Source organism: Cyphomyrmex costatus, unplaced genomic scaffold (assembly GCF_001594065.2).
Source record: "Cyphomyrmex costatus isolate MS0001 unplaced genomic scaffold, Ccosl1.0 scaffold526, whole genome shotgun sequence".
NCBI lineage: Eukaryota > Metazoa > Arthropoda > Insecta > Hymenoptera > Formicidae > Cyphomyrmex > Cyphomyrmex costatus.
This window is the reverse complement of record NW_017279491.1, coordinates 306,906-328,775: the sequence shown is the minus strand read 5'-3', so window position 1 is coordinate 328,775 and position 21,870 is coordinate 306,906. Positions and strand designations below refer to the sequence as shown.

The 21,870-nt window shown below is 32.1% G+C and overlaps 3 protein-coding genes across 4 annotated transcripts; 1 reads left to right on the top strand and 2 right to left on the bottom strand.

Annotated features, from left to right (window-relative positions):
* Window positions 1-584: 584 nt before the first annotated feature.
* Window positions 585-1,081, bottom strand: LOC108778885 (meckelin-like). The gene is made up of 2 exons (XM_018546198.1): window positions 877-1,081; window positions 585-796 (listed from the first exon to the last, which is right to left on the bottom strand). Exons 1-2 carry the CDS (start codon window positions 1,079-1,081, stop codon window positions 585-587), a joined length of 417 nt encoding a protein of 138 aa, XP_018401700.1.
* Window positions 1,082-1,972: 891 nt separating this feature from the next.
* On the top strand, window positions 1,973-16,451 carry LOC108778904 (uncharacterized). Of its 2 annotated transcripts, XM_018546225.1 has the most exons (4): window positions 1,978-2,086; window positions 9,093-9,304; window positions 15,637-15,830; window positions 15,962-16,451. In XM_018546225.1, exons 2-4 carry the CDS (start codon window positions 9,124-9,126, stop codon window positions 16,352-16,354), a joined length of 768 nt encoding a protein of 255 aa, XP_018401727.1. In that variant the 5' UTR covers window positions 1,978-2,086; window positions 9,093-9,123; the 3' UTR covers window positions 16,355-16,451. The 2 variants fall into 2 exon arrangements, with proteins under 2 accessions (XP_018401726.1, XP_018401727.1); XM_018546224.1 differs by lacking the exons at window positions 15,637-15,830; window positions 15,962-16,451 and adding an exon at window positions 12,251-13,044 and having other exon boundaries at window positions 1,973-2,086.
* A 760-nt stretch (window positions 16,452-17,211) lies between these two features.
* fln (flightin) lies at window positions 17,212-19,896 on the bottom strand. The gene is made up of 3 exons (XM_018546213.1): window positions 19,821-19,896; window positions 18,190-18,441; window positions 17,212-17,625 (listed from the first exon to the last, which is right to left on the bottom strand). The coding sequence occupies exons 2-3, from the start codon at window positions 18,390-18,392 to the stop codon at window positions 17,382-17,384; spliced, it is 447 nt and encodes a 148-aa protein (XP_018401715.1). The 5' UTR covers window positions 18,393-18,441; window positions 19,821-19,896; the 3' UTR covers window positions 17,212-17,381.
* Window positions 19,897-21,870: the final 1,974 nt, after the last annotated feature.

The window sequence follows — 21,870 nt, the reverse complement described above, 5'->3', positions numbered from 1 at the left end:
CAGTGCGCCATTTATATTTCGGTCCACTGCGAGCAAAAGCATAAAAAAATGTATGCAATAATAAATTCCTGCATAATCTCTTTTTTTTATTTCCATTTTATTCTTAGTGACTTTCATCATAGTTTGAATATCCTGCTAGATATAACAGACGACGTTAGAACAATTTTGAATAAAGATGACACCAGGGAATTTAGATGTAATCAATTTATGTTATTATCACAATCAATACTAATTCTGGATTATAATATTGGCACTTGAAGAGGACAAAATCAATTGTCGAAACGTCTGTATAATTTCTTTGAAGAATACAATTTTACACACACATTACAACTTGTGACGGCTCACATGGGCTTATTATTTACCTTCTCATTTTGGAGCCTTTGAATATTATACTTATTAGAATGAATAGAATTAAATTTTTATATTATGCATAGAATGTTGTACATATATAGTTGAATGTATAAACTGTAGATGTTATAATTATAATTAATAATTATAAAATAGTTTATACAAGTATATACATTAATTTTACATATAAAATTTTTGCCACAACTCGGGTTTTCTTCTCAGTAGAGATGACAGTATCAAGCACAACATGTCAACAAAGTATCAAAGTGAGAATATTTGAGATTACGTCTTATTTGATTCGAAGAACATTTGCACGGTGCATTCGGGCGCAGGACGCAATTTTTTCCATCAGTGGTCGCTGTCATGTTGGGACTGCATGCGGCGCAAAGTGGATTGCCGTTCTCATAACCGATCATTTCGCTTAACTCGTCACATCGACATCGCAGATCTGCGGGAAACATACACAAAGACAGAAGAACGACCCGAACAACTTATAAACGAGTGAATAAAATCAAACCGTGCACTTACGGTCCGCGGCCGGTACGAGATTCCGGCTGATGTTGCATCGCGAGCAGGACAAGGAGACTGGATCGAAGTACTCATCATATTTGCACGTATCCGGATCCCAGTACTCGAGTACCCCATTGTTCCCGTGAAATGCACTCGCGAAATTCGCGAAAATAATTGCAATCAACGTTAAGCGACGATCGTGGCCACCTCGGGCGCAATTCATATTTGTTGTGCTATTACGGCGACGAAGTTGTCATGCCGACGGGCATCCGGCCACCCGGTACCTGTATACTTTATCAAGAGAACTGCATCCACGTTACACAATAATTTCAAAAAGTTCGATCAAAATTATTTATATATTATTTAGTTTTAATAATAAAATAATTTATATTAATATTTTTGATACTACATTAAGTAAATAAATTACTTAAAAGAGTGAAAATGTCACTCTTAAACAATTAAAAATTGAGTCATTTTTAAGACTTAATTTTCAAGGCTTAATTTCTTTAGAGTGAGATTTCGTTCTAAAAAATTTAGAAAGTACGTTGGCGGATTCGTGGAGGACTATCGTTTTTTTTCTCGAATTTTTCTTCTTTAAAAATATTTATAGCAAAATATTCGTTGAGTTATGTAATATTTTTAATATTTCGAAAATTTTTATCACAATTTTGATATTTCAAAAATATTTTTATATAATAAATAAAAAAATTCCTAGGTATAAATCAAAACGCATAGATTCCATTATATCATTTTTTGTGTTAATATTAATAATTTCAAATAAAGCGTTTTATGAATTATATATTTAAGTAATACCTTAATTTTATAATGTAATAATTTAAATAATAATTTAATATTCTACCTTTTCATATTTGATTTAAAAAAATTTTGCTTGTGATGCATCAGAGTGGTCTCCCTTTAACTGTCTGGATTAACTAATGAGAAAATAATATCGTGTTATTATCAAATAGTATTTCGACTGTAAAGTTAATCGAACAATTAAAAAATAAGGTTTTGGCGAGCTTTTGAAAGAATTGGAACCACTCTGTGCGTCTCGTCGGTTCTCCACACGTCTCCGTGGAACCACCGGGAGGCAGTAGATAAGTAGGGATAGAACGTGAACGCGAAGAGTGGGAAATAATTCGGGCGTCGCAACGATCGTGGGAGTCGTGCCGCTACTTCCGAGGAAACAGCATCCTGGGGGATAACACCTCGTGACGATCGTTTTTAGGTAAGGGCGACCCGATTTTCGCGCCACACGTCTTCATTTGTTTCTTCGCGACAAAGTCAGTGTGCGGACATAGATCGTTACCAGGATCTATCCTTGGATTTATTATGTATATTTCTACGTATCACTTTTGCACTGGAAATACAAAATTTCTTGTTATATAATTTTTATAATCTTGTTATAAGAAAAACATTCTTGGTCTCGGCGAACACATGGAAATTTTTTCTTTTTGTATACCATTTTGGTTTTTGTGTGAGATGTACCTTAATTGAGATATATTTTATTTTAAATCACAATTCTCTCTCTTTTTTTTAATAAATTTTATTGCTTTTAAAAAGTTTTGAAAAGATTTGTTTTTGATTTTAAAATTACAGAGTTTCGCACTTATTGGAGATTGGAATTAGTTTGAATTTTATATAAATTTGATTCGCAATTTTTTCAAAGTCGAAGGGCATTTTTTTCTACATCATATTTTCATGTTCCAAAAGAAATCTAGAAATGTGTAAGTTCGAGGGATTTGCAGTGAAAATACCCTTCTGTTGAGAGTTGAATTTGAAGAATTCTCTCTAGGAAAAAGTTTTGCAAATGCGCGCTTTGATTAATTATGCAAGTATTTTATCGTGTTCAATTGTGATGCAATGTGGCGAACATCATTCTCAATGTGAATGAAATTAACATCATACATCACTCGCGTTCCTAATCGGTGTTGGCATCGTTAATGTAGTGCTTAAGACAAACGTCATCTGTCATAATTGAGATTACGAAATCATAATCATACGGTTGAGCAATTAAATTACCGCGCTTATTTATTTACGTATACATATGTGCTAAATGTATTCTTCTCTAACAGTGCATGTATGACCCTCACTAAAATACAATCAAATTAAATATATGGTACTTTTCATCATCTTTGTGCATTATTAATGTATATTATCCACCTTTTAAGCAGCAAACTTTCTTTTGCAATTAAAATGACCGCTATACAATCTGATATTAATTTTCATTCTCAATATGAACGTTCTTATAAGCACAGTTGCAGAACAATGTTTAATTTTTATCTATAAATGACACTATCAACTCTTTGTGACACTAACTTCTAATAATAAAATGTTTTCGCAAAAAAGCACGTCGATTAATTATTGCAATATTGATCTTTTCGCCAAAATTTGAAATAAAGCAATAAATGTTAACATTAATTAATACATTGTTTTTTAAAATTTATTTACATATGAATTGCTAGTCGTCTGCAAAGTTAAATAATAAACGAATTTTTGATTCCATATATGATAAAATTCGATGATTATTAATGGAAGATGCAATATCATAATGGTGCATTCTCTAATTTAAGCTAATTGCATTCGCGATGCGTTATTCTTTTAATATATAATATAATTTAATGTAACATATAATATATAATATTTAATTGTGACGGAAAGTGTAATTAATTTTCTTAATTAAGATTGTTCGATCCAAGTGACATCAATTAATCCGAAAGATGTGTGCATTAATTTATTATTAATGCCAATAATATAAAATTTGAAATGTTGACAATTAATCATGTTTATTATTAATTAATTGCGTTATTACGTGAAATCGGTGATGACGATTATGTGGGGCCGGGATTATTTTGTAATCGATATCGCCGTTTTTAAGTGCCGTCCACTAGCTAAATTTGGCGGCCTTACGCAACGATAGAGAACGAACATATACGCGATCTGACACTGCCGTTCTCGCTGGCTAAACATTCAATTTCGTACTATTGCAAGTCTCCTCATGTAGAACAAGTAAATTTACACGAATCTACATTAATTCCGGAAGGGACCAATCGACTATACCATAATATATTCGTCTTAAGTGGCGCATCTTAAATGCGTGATTAGACCGACGAGTGAATCTTTTGTATGTGCGAGATGTCTTACAGCTAACAATTATTTAATATTATTGTTGTTTCCTAAAATTTCTTTATTACCTAATTTTGCAGATAGTTACCAAATTAACGCATAAATACATTTCCACAAACAATATGCTTATGTCAATATCGTTGCTTTACAGATATTGCATCTTCTAACGATGCGAAAAAAAGTATTGTGCTAATTAATAATTAATTGATCTGCTTCTTTAAGAAAACATTTTAAAAATTAATATCAAGGAATATTTTGATAATGAAATTAAATAAAAATCGAATATTGCTCTAAAATTGTGCCGTTATAAAAGAAGTTTATATTGCTACTAGATAAAGATCGACACATCATCTGTAGAGATGTTCTATTAAGGGATTCTTTACGCGAGATAAATTTTCATTCATGTGTTAAATGTTTTTTCGCTGCCAAAAAATCTCGATATACACGGACATTCAATATTTCGTGCGAATTGACATGAGAAAGCAACGCAATTGCGCGATTTATTTAAATCCACTGCCCCAACAGAATTTGTTAAATAATTTTAAAATGTGGATCTAGCGGGGATCCGCTGAGTCAGAATCTAAAACAGTTGGCATTATATCCGCTGTTACTCATTACTGTGCTTATACGTGGCGCGTGTTCACGTCTAACTTATCGCTGATTCATTTCACTGCCGACTTAAGCTTCTTTATTTGACTTTTTACATAAAAATGTATTTAATTAAATTATCAGTTTAATCCATATTTTTATTATCTTTTATTTTAAATTGCGTTGTTTGTCTTTTAATAAATCTAAATAAGTAAAAGAAAAACTATGATATTCTGGTAGTAAAGAACTTTCTTTTCTTGTGATAAAAAAAATTAATACATTTTGAATTTCTAAACAATCAAATTTCTAGATTTATTAAATAAATTGACACAACCAAATTGATCACCAAGTTGACATAATAATTGAAAATAAATAAATTGGCATAAAGATATTGGAAAATTATATGAAGTAATCATAATAGTAATCAATAATAATACACAAATATTATTCCAAGTTCTAACGTTAAAATCATATTATTATAATTTAATATTTTAATACATTTAAATCCAGCTAGCACAACTGATATTCTATTTATATTCAGAAAGTCGCCTTCTTGTTGTTTATGAATTGTAATCTGTTTGGAATAAACTGAAAAAGATTTCAAAAATATACAAAAACATATTTATGTGCATATATTACTTTTAATAAAAGTAATATTTAGTTTACTATAAAAACCAAAATATAATTTATTCTTATACAATACAAAATTAAAAAATAGAAAAAAATTAGAAAAGAACACTTTTTGTATTCGAAAAAAACTCACAATTGCAGTAATATATAAAAATGAAATTTTTGGAACTCTCAGGAATATTTTTAGAATAGAAATTAAACGAAACAGGAATTTATTTCGTAAGTCGAAAATGAGCAAAAATTCTTTTCGGACTTTCCGTACTATCTGAATATGTACTTGAAGTATTTTTATAATTAATAATATTATTACTAGCAAAAAATGTATTAATATGTTTCTATAAAATTATTAAATCCAAAAATCTTTGTATTATTCAATGCACATAGAGAGAGAATAAAATAAACTTAATATATTGACTCAGTTTAGACATACATAGGACATCCGTTTAGGTACTTAGGCGGCTTTTTTGAATGAATTGAAACGTACAAATTTGTGATTATATATCGCGCATAGTAAAACGCAAATAATGCGTCAACGAAGGATCGAGTAATGAACCGATTCGTTCTAAATAGTTTAAATCATAGTTACTATCCAAGCGGATGCTCGCCAGACGCGTACGTACTTGCCAATTAAGCCAAATGGACAATCTAATCGAAAGAAGCCAGCTATCATTTGTCGCGTTTTGGCACGTGCGATTCGATGAGAACGTACTACCGAAAGGATGTATCTACTAAACGTCATTTCGCCGCTGTTTATTCTGAGCTGCGAATTTATTTACGCAATCTCTTTGTATTTACGCCGCGCGCGACTTCAGACCACTTATTTGAAACGCCATTCACTCTTATTACATATTGGATATATTTATGTCGATGATCCATAACTGGGTCAGGAAAAATTCATTTTGTTATTGTCCATGAAATATACGGTCGAATCGTCAGCTCTAACTGTCAAAATAGTTCTATCATCGTTTGACGCGTTGTTCATCGCTCTAGTCGTGTCACAATGATGAAGTAAATCATTGAAAATCGTAACAAAATGTCAAAATTTGGAACGATGAAATAATTTTTATTTTTAAAAAATTATATTAAATTTAATGAATTAAAAGTTGATATTAATTAACTTTATTTGACACAGGTTTAGTTACGTTACATGATAAAAAGTTTGCAAATTTTGACAAAAAATTTATTAGTGCTTTTTGTGTAAAATATATTTTCATTACTTATACTATATTTACAATTTTAGAGTCTCTCCTATCACAATTTAAAATTTTTATGCTTTTCCTATATATAAAAATAAATTGTCTAAAAGATTAAATATAATTTATTTAAAGGTTTGATCATATAAAATAATATTGGAATTTATAAAAAAGTTTTGTTAAAGTCTGTAAGTTATAGTATCGATTAATTGTAATTAAATTTGCGATTAAATATTTTTTGTGTAATTAATTTTCTAAATTACAAAAATTTGTTTTTTATTTAAATTTTATCAATTTTTCTGCTGATTCATTAAAGGTGAAAAGAAAATTGTTATGAATAATGATCTTAAAATAATGTATAACATGAGTAAATTTATTTAAATATTTAAACAACCAAATATTTTAATTATTTATTGGATAAATTAATTATTATAACAATTAATAAAGAATTTTTTAATATACTAATCTTAACTTTAAAATGTTATTAAATCTAATTTAAAGTCGTATTTGAAAAATTCTTATAATTAATAATAGTATTATTAAAAAGTTTATCATTATAACATATATTCTTTTTTAAAATTATAAAGTATTAAAATGCATAATAAAACACCTAATGTTGATAAAACGTAATAATTTTCCCTAAATCAAATGTATTTAAAAATTAAAAAATTGAAATATAATACTTACTTGAAATATATTTACTTGAGTAAAACATGTTAATAAGTATAGAGGGCTAAGAACAATAGCTGTGAGTTATAATATAAATTCAAATAAGTACAACATACATTTCGACACATAATTCGGTCATTTTCAATATTATTTAAATAGCTACTCGAACGGTCACATTTTAAACGTAAATGTTGTGTAAAATTACATGATTTAAATTATGTTCAAATATATTTGTTTTAAAATCAGAAGAGATTGATAGAATTAGATGAAAAAAGTTGGTATAATTAATATTCGATTAAAATAATTAAATAGGTCAATGTACAACGCTCTTTAGTCAACATATACGCGATAACGTGTATTATTTAGTTCTTGCCTCGGTTGCAACCTTTCTATTTAAAAATAATTACAAAACATAAGATGTAGGCGGGTTGATGGACATTAATCTTTAATTCAAGGCTGAGGACAACTTGCGACATTATTGAAAGCGACAAGGAGATTTGAGTTATTCTCAATAAACGTCGACTGTCATTTCTGTGAATATATTAGCGAACAACTTGTGTGAATAATCTTTCGTGATCTCTTTGCACGAATAATTGATCTTCTCAAACATGTATATTTGCTATTTATAGATACTTTTAGATACTTTAGATAGAAAAATAAATGTTTTATATAGATGAATACATTAAGAACGCAGTCTGAGTAAAAAGTTTCAACAAAAATTCTTATAACACGGCTTTATTTTCAAATATATCTTAAATGTATGATATTTCGGATGTATAAGAAAATTTGAATTTATAAAAAATTTATTAGCCAACAACTATATACGCCAATGGAAAGACGTTTGAGAAAATCAGTTGAATCCATTGCGAGCGGTATGCGCCACTCGGAGTGTCTAGCTTCTTTTAGAGGCCGAAAATGCGATAATTAAGTTGCGTCTGCGAACCCATGCGCCTATGTACACAGACGTAGAGATCGGCCCTGAGGAAATGGAGAGTGGGCGCTCTCGGGGATTCACACGCCTCGTGTTCAGGGAGATTGTGGCCCGGGCCTCGTGCACGCCGTGCCAGTTCAGTTCACGGGCACCAAATTAGACGCGGGTTATTTTTGATCGGTGTACAGGCCGCTCGCTCCAGTTTGTCGACGATGACGAACTAAATTGCAATCAAGAGAAAGAAAGAGTGAGTGAGTGAGAGAGAGAGAGAGGGAGAGGGAGAGAGAGAGAGAGAAATTGTCTACCGGACTTCTATTACTAAGCATGGTATAGTATACACCTCTTGCCACGTGGAGGACAGAGGAAGGCCGGGTGGATCACCACGTGTGTCGCACGCGCGTTTGGCGAAATGATTTTCAGCATTATTAGCTTCTTCACGTGGGTGGCAACCGGAATGTTCGCTCATATATTTAAATTAGAGCTCCTGCTATTGTATTAATAACAATATCAATATCTATTGTTTTTTAGTTAATAATGCTAATAGTTATAATAATGATAATAATGATTTTAATAGTAGAATTTTCAAAGCAGTTAATGTTGATTGATTTATGTATAATTTAAAAAAACTCTAGCAACCTGTTAATGACTCAATTTTGACGTAACGAGAACGAGTACAGCAATTCTGTAATTAATTGCCGAGGAGATGTTCAAAGAGAGTCAAAATTTGACGTGGACGACATCATTCAACAAATTAGTAAAAATTTTTATACTATTATTTGAACATTAGTAACTGCGCTGTACTCTCACTCGCTTTGCTTAGTTCTTATTATTGTTTTTAATTTTGAGAGTCCATTCAAAGTTATTTTTGTGGGATTTAACAAGAAAATCACTTGAATTTATAACGATGACATCTTTATGCCAGATGATCATCAAAATCATCAATGATGACAATGTTGTAAAATTATTAATTACATTACTATCACAATTCTGTTTATCTGACGAGTTGTTTTGAAGGTGCATTGTGCATATTTATGCTAAAAGAAATCTTAAATCTCTTCGCGAAAGATAGCAGTGCAGAATGTGTCTCTGATTTGCAGATAACAGGGAGAGAGGCAGTCGAATCTCAAGATGTCAAGGCCAATCCTTAGCAGGCCGCGCACGTTCATCTACGGCAGCAATTACGACAAGGGCGAGTCCTATTACAAACCTATGGTTGACCACCTAGACCGGAAGTACAGCGGACGACCGTTGTTCCCAGAGCCGAGAAACTCACTAGCCGACGAGATCGCGGCGCGCCGTAGCGACATCGGTAACCTGTTCAGTCGTTTTCCAAAGTGGTTTTGAAGGAGTGTTGTAAAAAGACTTTCTCTCCCAGGCCCTCCTCGAGAGATTGTCGGAGCTCGCTGAATAGATTCGTTGTGCAAATGAAAAATACTTGAGATAAACTCTTTTCCAACCCCCTCATCCTCATCCTTGTCCTAATCCTAATCCAACGTCTTTACTCCAATTCTCACGACTCGCATGATCGATCTGCCTCGTGGTGAGGTGTTGTCAATTGATTATTCGATTTGACATCGCGATCCTCGGATCTACGCAATATAACAGGAGGATCGTGATGCCGAGCTCGAAATTAGGATGTGAATGGGACGATCGTTGGCCAGGATTTAATAAATGAGATATTATGTCAACGAGAAGGTAATACAGAAAGTGTACTTACACAGATAAATAGCATAGTAAGATATTTATCTTTAAACTAGGATTTTTCCAAAGTTCTGATAACATGTAAAGAGTACTTATTATTCATTTGAACAACATTGGAAATAAAAATAACGAAATAAAATGATTAAAATCTATAAAATAAACTCAATATCTAAATTAAAAATTAATTTAGATGTTGCTATGATATTAATTTACTAATTAACTTACTCGTGTGAAGGAACTTATACACTTAGATTTAGAACATGTAGAAGAAAAAAACTCAGAAGAGATTCAACGAACGAATAGTTGATCATCTTGCCGACCTCCTCTTGAAATTGAAATTAAAATTTGCGCTCCTAGTACGCAGCGAAAATGAGGCCTTCACATTCTAACGGTTTTATTCGAATTTTAATGTCGTCCTTTTGCGTGCATCGATTTTTACTGTCTTGCCTGCAACTGTGTAGTTAGTCTCTGGATTATGTTTTTCCTATTTGATGTATCATTTTGTTGAATAAATTGTTTGGTTTCCTAAGTACACGTTGACTTTGCGCGGAGAGCCTTGGTGTGGTTACTGTATTGTATAATATGCTTACTGCGACGATCATCGACGAGGATCGATGGATCGCAAATCGCAACGCGTCAGCTTCTCAACGGGCTTTTCGTTTCGTCCGGCCTCGACTGGTCTCGATGTCGCGCAAGAAACTTTTGCTTTGTGATCCTAGATTGTATATACGCATGCACACTCACACGTATCATCGTTTTACGTCTCGCATCGACACTGATGACGCAGCAAGGCGATTTACGAAAGATGTTGCGTATCGTCTTGAATAATACGTTCGCAATAAAGCTGACAGTGATCGCTCGGTTTGTGACTAGTAGATTATTTATACGGCTGTATAAGAATAGAACAGAGAAAGTCAAAGGTAGAAAGATGTGAATTAATAGCATCAATGAATTGTCGATCGCGACGAAATTAAATAAAAATAGCAATGTTTGAGCATGCAGGATATCCCAGAAAACAAATACGCCAGTTTTTACCGCTATTTGAGAAAGTTTGATTTGATCTTTCTGCAAGAATGATCTATCAATAAGAACATATAATATTGCTCATTTCTTACAACAATAAATGAATGTTTTAAAACCACAAAAATTTTGTAATTTTATATAATTTTAAAATGCAATTTTGATGTATAATAATAACAGATTGAGAAATAAAAGTATTTATTTTTAAAGTATATCTTTTCTTTATTTTGTCCGTTTATGTTGTCTCAAAAAATGGCTATAAATTATATTGAATTATGGTAATTGTAACTATTTTTCTCTTTCAGTAATAAAAGTATATACGCTTGACACAATCCTAAGATAGAGATAATTGAAATATAAAAAATTAAATTCCTGACGGAAAAAAAGAAACATATCTGGGACACCCTGTATGTTTTCGGCGTCATGGATGGTGCGAAACACGAAGGATGAGAGTAAACGTTGTGCTTGACTTTAGATGCAACTGCTTGTTTATTAGCACATAGTCGGGTGTACCAATGGGATTTTGTAGATGTGCCAGGCTGTTAATGTAATGCGCATCTGAATTTATTTTTGATCAAATGACACCAAAAATACGTGCAACTTACGGTGTAAAGCTCGCTCAGCCGATACTGAGTCGTTGTAAGTAGAGAAGCACAAATTATAACCGACGAAACCGATCATGATTTTTTTTTAAACTTAATGATTTCAACGTAATTTTCATTTTACATTTCGATTTTAATTATTTGACAACATTAAATAGGTAATTATTTCATTATTCGTAATTTGTGTTCTCTTCTTCAATATTTTTTAAAAAAGTAATTCGAATAATTATATATACCTAAATGATATAATATTATAATTTATGATACTATACAAATTTTTATTATGATTGTACATTTATGCTGCTGTTGCATCTAACGTCAATGTATATTTTTATCAAATTATAACCAGTGTTAGAAATGGAGTCCCTAATTTTACTTAAGAAGAGATTACAATTTAAATAATTATATACTTTGATATTTATGCATAATGTGAAATATATTTTAAATAAAAACGCTTAAACGAAACATTGTTTTCCCTGAATTCTCCCTCAACGTCACTGGTTATAATTTATATCTTGAATATAATTTAAAATAGTTTAAATTTCATAAATATTTTTATTTCTTGATATACATATAAATAAAGTAAATTTACATTAACAGTAATTATGAAAAATCGAGAAAATAATATAATATTAATTATTATATTAATTATTATTTATATTAAATGTTTATGTTGATTATTTTTAAATAGTTTAATTAGACTTAATGGAATTAATTGAATTGCGAGCTCGCCAGATTTTCCATCTTTTCTTGTTATCAATTCATCTATTCAGTACCATCTCTTATCAGCCTTCCTCTTTCATCTGAAATCGTTAATGCGACTTCGATCATTCAGCACTGTTTCTCGACGGTATATCGATCATTACCGCCCATTATAGCTTTCATCCTTATTTGCACAAATCAACGTTCTTTACTGATGTCGGTTTTTGCAGGCACGCGCGATCTCTCCGGTCCCCGCACTGGCTCCCTTGGTCGTGACCTTGACCTCGACCTCGACCCTCGTACCCGCGCCTCCCAAGCACCGCCCTTCACCGACCCTCTAGCTTTCGACGATGAGGACACCGTCTATGACAGCCGTGGACAACGCATATCGGCACGTCGCAGACTGGGCGACGACTTCGCGGATGAAGTGGCAGCAACGACACGTCGGTTTCGAGCTCGAGTAGCAGCGATGGACCTTGAGGATGATTTAGAGACCACGAATGTCTCGGGCCAGGCTAGAAGAAACGCTACCGATCTCCTGGAGAATACGGTGACCGCCAGGAAGAGCGCCAAAACAGCGATCGAAGACGTCGAAAATAGTTTCAAGAGGCGTTCGAAGCTCTTCGACGAGATCGAGCGCGTTGACGAGAACAAGCCAGCGTTCGCGAGATGGTCCAAACTGATTAACGAGGACGACGACTTAGCACAGACCAGCACTGCCGCTAGTCGAGCCATGCAAACGAAAGCACGTCTCCACGATCTCGAGTCAGAGATGGAGGAACTCGCCGAAAGGCAAGCCAAAAGGGAACGCAGGGCCGCGGCCCTCAGGGCGCTGGTTAACGAGAATGCCGCTGCAATTGATACTGATGTCGTTCAACAATCAGCTGTCAACAAGAAGGTGCGCATCGCCGAACGCGCAGAGAAGCACGTCAGCTTTTAAAGAATCTTACGACTTATCTTAATTCTCATGACAGTGTTTTACAGTCATTATAAGCATTACGCGCTGAAAACTTGGAGGAAGTTTTCAAAGCTAGGATTATTAATTATTTATGTTTTTACGTAAAAAGAATGGTTACTTCAGTGATACTTCAGTGAAACAATTCTTTTTATGTAATAATTAGAAAAAAATTATTAATTCTGTTAATCATAGCTATTGCTGAGAACATGTCAATTGTCTAAAAACATTATTTAAATGTGACTTTATTATTGGCTTAAACTTTGTCATTTCTTTAAAGTAATTAAAACAAATGAAATTATTAGATTAATCTGTTCATGATGAGATCGATAATACAGTTTTAAATTGCATTCTTTTAATGATTTTAAAAAATACAGATTTGTTGTTATTAACAATTATTTTAATGTTTTTAAAAGTGATTAGTAATAATTTACATTTGTTGTAGCTTTAATTTCTTTTCAATTATACAGTTTTATCAATATAATGTTTGAAAGTCGGTTTGCCGTAAAGCACTGTTCTATTTGAATATTTAGAATACGTTTTCGATGTATAGGTATGCATTAGTGATCATCATTTTTTCGGTGGTTACGCACTTATATAGATATTATATCGTCGCTGATCTGTTCAAACAAAGTGAAGCTGAAACGAATATACGACGATTCCATTAACTTTAATAGTGTTTTATTGACAGTAAATTGTCGATAAATTTTACTGACTGTAAATAGTTACTAAATTTTATCGACAGAATCCAATATCGACGTTTATGCTCATGATACTGCGCATATATTTATTGCGCGTAATTCTGTAATTACAATATTGTATCAATATTTTCATGCGAGACGTGTCTTCCGAAAATACATATACGCTTAGTCGTTCGTTTTTAACACGATTTTATTTCTATTTACATTCAGATTTTTTTGCAAATTAATATACGATGCAAACAAATATACGACTTGACTAAAATCTATATTACATAAGATTATACTTTCGTACGATATTCTCGCATAATTTTTCTTTTCTCCGCTTCTCAGGTGTGATCCGAGGGAGCTTAAATGTTAATCGTTCCTAACAAATTTATATGTTACATTTTAATATTTAAAATCTTTCTTGCAAAAGTTATTATATTTAAAATTATTTACTCAAAACTTGTTATAATATGGGATGCATCACCAAAATCCGGAAAAATTTAAATTTAAATTTTCCGCTATATTGTGCCTCCGCCAGAGAATGTTGTTGGCTTTTCGAGAAAACCTTATATTTCTAGTAAACAATCATATTCTCAAAATGACCGCGATGAAATTAAGTGCGGAGTATAATCGAAGAGTCGCGATCATCAAAGGCCTTCGCGTTGTGCGCTCAGCAACAGAAATAATTCGATTTTTTGGATATCCGAGATCAACTGTTTATGACGTTGTGGCCAAATTTACGGCTTTAAAACAGTCCAACGAAGGTTCCAGTATGCCAGCGAGGAAGAGTCACTCGAAAGAAGAACGCACCGCGAGGACCCCCGCAATTGAAGAAAACTCAAGCGCTGATTTCGGATGACCCAGGACAATCGTTGCAAAAATTAGCATCGATTGTTGGTGTAAGCGAGCCAACAATGCGACGAATTGCCGAGGAGGACCTTCGATACAAATCGTACGCATTACGATACGACAGATGAGACATTTAATTGATTCAAAATTGGCTCTCAGACAATGTCGATATGTTTTGGTCCAAGGAATTCTGGCCTCCCAACAGCCCAGATATAAATCCTCTAGACTACTACATATGGAGGGTAGTTGAAAGGGTGATTTGGCATCCTAATATGACGTGGCAACATTCGTCGGCATGGACAGCGCTACATTACAGCGTGCGTGCAGTGAACGCTTCAGACCGAGAATAGAGGCCATCATTCAAGCTAATAGGGGATATATAAAATAATTATGCTCTAATATTATAGGGATCCCCTAAGTGTCACGTAAATAAATTTTTGGTAATATTTATAATTTTTCATTAAAAACATTTTGTTTAAAGAAATTGTTTGATTTGTCCGGATTTTGGTGACGCACCCTCTGTACTATCAGCGCGATATAAGAGATGCAAAGTCTCAATTCAATTGTCGAGTTCGTCTCGAAACATCGTTTCTTTAATTCAGAAAACCATTCTCCGAATTTGTATATTTCTTCTTTCTTATTTATGAATAAATCTCATTTGAAAAAACTCTTTTCTAAGAGTATGTCAGGTGACACATAGGTACATCACATATTTCTCACAAATTTCCTTTTTTATTTCATTGACATTTCATGTATCTTGCTGTGTTTCCCTTCTATTTTCTGCATGCACGAGGTTCCACACTAGCTACAGTAAGACTCTGCAGGTAAGAATCTATTTTTTATAAGATTTCCAGTAAAACTGACGCGAACATTTTACGTTTTTTGTTTATATATTTCTACAAGACAATAACAATAAATGCTTTATATTTAATTAAATATATCTAATTTATTGTTAAAAACAATTTTCATTAGAAATATTATAGCTATATAACACGAATAATTTTTAATTATTATAAATGCATTTACTTATCAATTCAAAGAATTGCATTGCTCAAAAAATTGGATTAATGTTAATATCTTCCAATTAACATTAACAATAACTAACACAATTCTACTAATATTTTAGGTTCTCGTAACTTATCAGGAAATCGTGATGATTTCTACGAATTGGATTTTTTACTCGATGGACGAGGTCGACCCATTCAAGAAGATCCTTACGAAGACGATTTCGTGATCACTCATAGACGTTTCAAGGAACGTGCGGCTGCTGCGTTTGAGGAGGATATGGCGGAATTGAGACGCAAGCGGCGAGATATGCAGGTTGAAATAAATGAAAAATATATAAATTACACACAAAATATAAATACACTTCGTAATTTGTACTACATATAATTTGTCCTGCAGCTGAACAATATGTTTTTGTCGTATCTGGCACTTGTTTTCTTGTATAGGATCGCATCTTTGACGTGATCGATCTGAACGCTGAGATAGAGAAGGCCAAGAGCACGCTGGAAGCCGCCGACATTGTATTCCAGCGACACGCGACAAAGTTCGATAACCAGGGCGACGACGAGCAGACGATGTCACTGTCGCAGAAACTCGACAGAACGCGCAAGATCGCGAATGTCGAATTGGAAAAACCGAAACCCAAGACTTTCCTGTTGAAGTGGCCCAAGATGCCGGTCGACGAGCCTGAGACTGCTCAGCCTCCTCTTCCAACAGGAAGACAACATAGGATCAACTCACTAATCGATACCAACGAGATTGGTGATCCACTGGAGACTCTCGCGATGCAGCCGATGAAGCGAAAATTTTTAAAGAGGAAGAAAAGCGTCTCGTTTTAAGGCTCGAAAATGCTTTTCTGTTCAATACGGTGTGTGCAAAATCTATTATTAATACTTTAAAGTTTTTTTTTAATTTGGAGAACTTTTCTTTCTAGAACATCAAATATATTCTACCTGTGTAATTAATGATTAAATTAAGATTTTGTCTGTTCAAATCTAGATTATTTGAAAATTGAAATAGGAAAAAGAATGTATATTACTTTTATTATTGATCACATTTATCTAGCAGGATTAATTTCTAAAACTGATTCTTCATTTTTAATTTTTTTTCTTTTAAAAAGTACTCATATTTTTCTATAGAAGTAGACAGAGATTTACATATTTCAGATTAATAAAAAAATATGGTTCGTTTACTTTTTGATGAATATTCTTCTTTTATTTCTTGAAATATTCTTTGCAAGCAAAGAGAGATTATTATCACTTATACATATATTTTAATAGAGAAATAGTTTACGCGTATTTACCCGTATAATCAACATTAAGTAACAAATTATATAATTCCTTTTCCTAAAAAAAAATTTCTCCACATAAATGAAAATTAAAAATTATTAAATATTGAATTAAATTATTAATTATTTAATAAATTATTGTAAGTATTGGTTAAAAAAGAAAACACATGTTAACACGACATATGCTATAAAAATATGTGATCCATTCAAATAATTTCTGGACTTTTAAAGTGATGTTCAAAAGTAAAGATATATATTTTACCGAGTTTATGATGCCAATCTGTAATGATATGCTAAGTAAATGTATAAACATTTACAATTTTAGCTGCAATGAGAGCAGACATTGCATTATTGATTTTATCAATACTGCCAATCACAATTACAATATTATTTCACTAATTTATACAAAACATCTAATAAAAATTTTCTAGTCGCAAACAAGAGACATAATAGAGACAATTAGAAAGACATACGTCAAATAACAATATTGATGAAGATTTTGAGAGATTGTGTGAGCGGATATATGAAATTTCACTTGTCTTTGATGGTTGTCTTTTGACAGTGATCGGTATACAGATTCACAGAATCTTCTGGTATTTCAGACTATAGTAAGCACGAGTATGATAACTGTAGTGTCTGGATGTGAGTCTCATATTAGTAATATACTTCATGTCGGCCGATCGCTTGAAGCTTTTATCTACATTCTTTTGATCGTAAGTTCTCAAAGCCCTTTCTGCCCACTCCTGAGCCCTGGGCGGCTCACGGTATATACCCTTCTGCCTCGAATTAAGATAATCGATCACGTCATCGTAATAGTTCTTCCTATTAGAAAAAAATCGTTCCGAGGTTAATAAATGATTTCGAAATTATAATATAATCTATATATATATATATATATATAGGTATGTATGTATAGAAACTTTGTATTAAAGACATATTTTACGTGTCTTAAACGCGAACAACTCAAATTTATATGTCAATTTAACACAAGAATAAAAGATAAAGATTATTTAAGAAGATAAATACAAATAGTATAATTATAAACAAAGCATGGAAGTATATATTTTTCCGCGATTTTTTCAATAATTAAATTAAGATTTATATGTGAAATTAATATATATTTTATTCAGTCTCATCTTAGAATTCACGCGTTTTGAAACACATTATTTAATTGTTCACTCATTTAATCAGTCTTCCTCGCTCCCAAGATATTTTGAACAAAAAAATTATTTAAACTAAAGCTCGATTTAAGCTATTTTGATAAACAAAAGAACTTCTTGTGCGAAAGATTGCACACTATTTGCGATCTTATCTATATATTTTTTATATAATTGTATTAATCATATGTAATTAAAAAGTCTTAGAGTACTTATCTTCGTATCTTACCTATAATCGTAAAGATATGCGTAATTAAGAAACAGTGGTCGAACCCAGTGATGATTATAATGCGGCGGTTCAAGCTTTAACAATTTCAAGACAGGTTTCTCGGTAACAGCTGCCTCGGCGGGTGCACCTTCAGCCGCACCCTCAGCACCCGCTGCCGCGGGTTCCTCAGTATCCCATGGTGCAGATTCTTCCTCCGTCCACATTGTAATCTCGTTATATTATATATAATATATGTTTAATTCGATAATGAACCTACAAACAATTACGTGTTGTTTGCTTTTATTAATTATCATCATTAAAAGATCAAATCAATTCGTTGAGTAAAAATAATGTTCTGTTATTTTTTATGTTTTTATGTGCAATAAAATATATTATTTTAATACAAAACAATGATTAAAGGAAGTTATTTAATCAACTCATTTCTATGGTTAAATTACATATACACTTAGTAAATAATAAACTAAATTTAAATCAAATTTAATACATTTCTTGAGTTAAAGTGTTTAACTCTATTGCTTTACAATTATTAATAAAATTAACAATGTATAGAAGCAGAGGCGACATATAGGAAAATTAAAAATGGCTCAACTTCGATATAATTTGACATTACAAATTTATATATATATAACTTGATAAACAATTAAAGATTATTCCTTTAATCTATTTCATATCCGTTTTCTTTTGATCTATAAAATCTATTAATTTTTTTCGCGACCCTTTCAGTTTTCGTTATTTTTTTAAAGCGCAACAGCCTAATCAAACATTGATTTTGATAGGATTTATTTAGCCGATTAAGTATATACACCGTGTGAAGAAACGGGTCATCGCAAGTCATACCAAACCATTTGGCTGAGGTATCAATTGACTTGAGGTATTCGTGGCGAAACTAAATGCCATACCAATCTTCAAATTGTGCTCAAATGTCTTGATGACTTATATAAAATATTCTTTAATCGATTATATTAAAGAACAGAACAATGTGAAATAATTATGTTTATAAAATCTTTTTTATTGCATGTTGATATGATGATAATTTTTTTAAGCAGATATGCTTATGAGAGATTATAAGTAATAACATTATCAAATTTGTAATGTCAAATTATACACAATTTTTTGTTATTTTTAATCATTCCTACAGAAAATCATTGTTCCTATTCAATGTGTTTTTAATTTAGCATTAACACAATAAAATTAAATAATTGAACTCACACAAGAGACATATTAAATTGACTTACATTAAATAAACAATGTTTAAAAACTATACACAATTCAACATAAGGAATTAATTAAACATAGTTGTGGCTTTTTTAATCACATGATTTGTGAAAATAATACATTTTGACACATAAAAATAAAAACTAATAAAACGTTATTTAATTCAAGGAATTAGTTTAAATGTCATTTTTTATATATAATATTTAACAATGAATGACGTAAAGACGAAAATTTTGTGTTTAAAGCAATCTGTAAAAAATCTAGAAATGCCGATATTGCCGATTTCACTACACAGATAATATTATAAAAGTATGAATAATGAAAGACAATTTTTCAATTTCACTGCGGAAACTAGATCATTCACGGGATCTCTTCTCCATCGATGACGTAGCCTCCGAAGGCGCAAAATGTAGTACCTTTTTTGGTTTCGCACTTGCGCAAACTGCAAAAAAAATGCCCAGCCCTTCTACACGCCGCGGGCTCGTCTCATCACTCCCCGTAGATCCTGTCTTGTTTCGCTTTTATTTTAGCAACATCTTCTACACCCCGCTCTTCCCTTCGAAGGTGCGCTCTCGCTGCAGCGAGGAGGGGATGATTTGGCACACGATTGGCGACGATCAATTAGTGTTGCGACAATTTCTTTCTCTATCTCTTTCTCACCTCGTATGTATATACGCATATGCACGTGCAGTGATTAGCTCACAATTAATCGCGCGCTTCGACATTTGTCCTTGCGCCACTTCATAAACACGCTTAGTGACATTGAAAAGCAAAGATGACACCTTCGGAATGGGAACACCAAGCATATCGGAATCGAGTTTGCGACCAAGTAAAATTAAAGTCATAAATTAAATATAATGAAAGATGATACTAATTGACTCGTGTGATGAAAATCAGAATAAGTGGAAGTGCATTGCCTAATCGAGTCTTGTACACAGAATGTTGGTGTGTGTTGATACGATCGATTGATTTATTTGTACCGTTTTTTCTTATTTTTTGATCCTTGGTTTGGATCCTTATTAAGAAATTCTAATATTATAAAATGTTACAATATTGTAACATTGTTCCATGCAGCACAATGATTTTAATATTAGAATTTCTTAATAAGGATCCAAATCAAGAATCAAAAAATAAGAAAAAACGGTACAAATAAATCAATCGTATCAACACACACCAACATCCTGTGTATGTACAAGACTCAATTAGGCAATGCACTTCCATAAATTAAATATTTTTCAGAAAATAAAATTAACGTCACAGAATACATCCTGATTACTTCAATTAATTAATTATCTGTTATATACGCCACATTTCGTCGCGTACATTTATTGATGCCTTGAATATTCGCAACGAGAGTTTATTGTTCAACACGTGGTCAATTATTGCTATTTATAAGCGAATTACTGTGATCCAATTAAAGATCTGTGCATGGAATGATATGTTATAATTATTCGGCAACAACATTGACATTGTACCCTAGTTTATACTTATTATAAATTATGCGAATTGTAATAGAATAAAACAATTAAAAGCGTGTGAACACGAGATGTATGTACATGTGCCACATTACAATATGCTTCGATTAAAAAGCATAATTAATTTAATTTGAAATTAAAAGTAAAAAAGTTTAATGTTTTATATGAAAATGTATAGACACACAAAATTTAAAAAGAAATTTCTTATAAAATTATTTAATTAATTACAATTTATTATAAACATACATTAGAACATAAAAGGTAACATTTTTTAATGCACTTTTAAACATTTATTGTAACGTGTTTGAGGAATTTATTAAATACGAATTTATTAAATAAGATCAAATTAAATAAACAATTATATATCTAGATAATTATTTAAATGATAAATAAATTATTATTCAATTTTTTATTTATCAATTATATTGCAATTTAAGGATAATAAGATATATTTTATTTGTTTATACAGGGTGTTTGAAATTAACCGCCAAATATTTCATGTGTGAGTAGAACAACCCTTGTAGAAAAGTCCTGTACCATTTTGCGATTGCAGTAACAGTTAACGAAATATTAATTTATAAAAATATTTTAATTCGCCCGGCCCACCGTCAAATGCAAGCGCGCGGCTGGATAGGACCGCCTAGAGACCCTATAATAGGGAGTTTGGCCAATGTTCTAGTAAGAAATAAAATGGCGTCCATAAGGAACACATAAAGGTTACATCCAGGAAGTAAGATATAAGGAGACTCCACTCCGTAAAATAAAAGTGGACCCATTTTAGGTTTCGAGTTCAGCTTCCGATTCTGATGAGTGCGAGTAAGAGAAATGATCATTTCTCTTACTGTACTTTTTCATGCGCAACACGCTGCAGCAGCAATTCGTTACTATTGGTTAAGAATTTTAAGTAAGCTAGATGACGCACTTCCGGCGCAAAATACATTTTGCCGCAGTTCGTTGAAGTTGAACCGAACGAACAGCAAGCAGCAAGCGG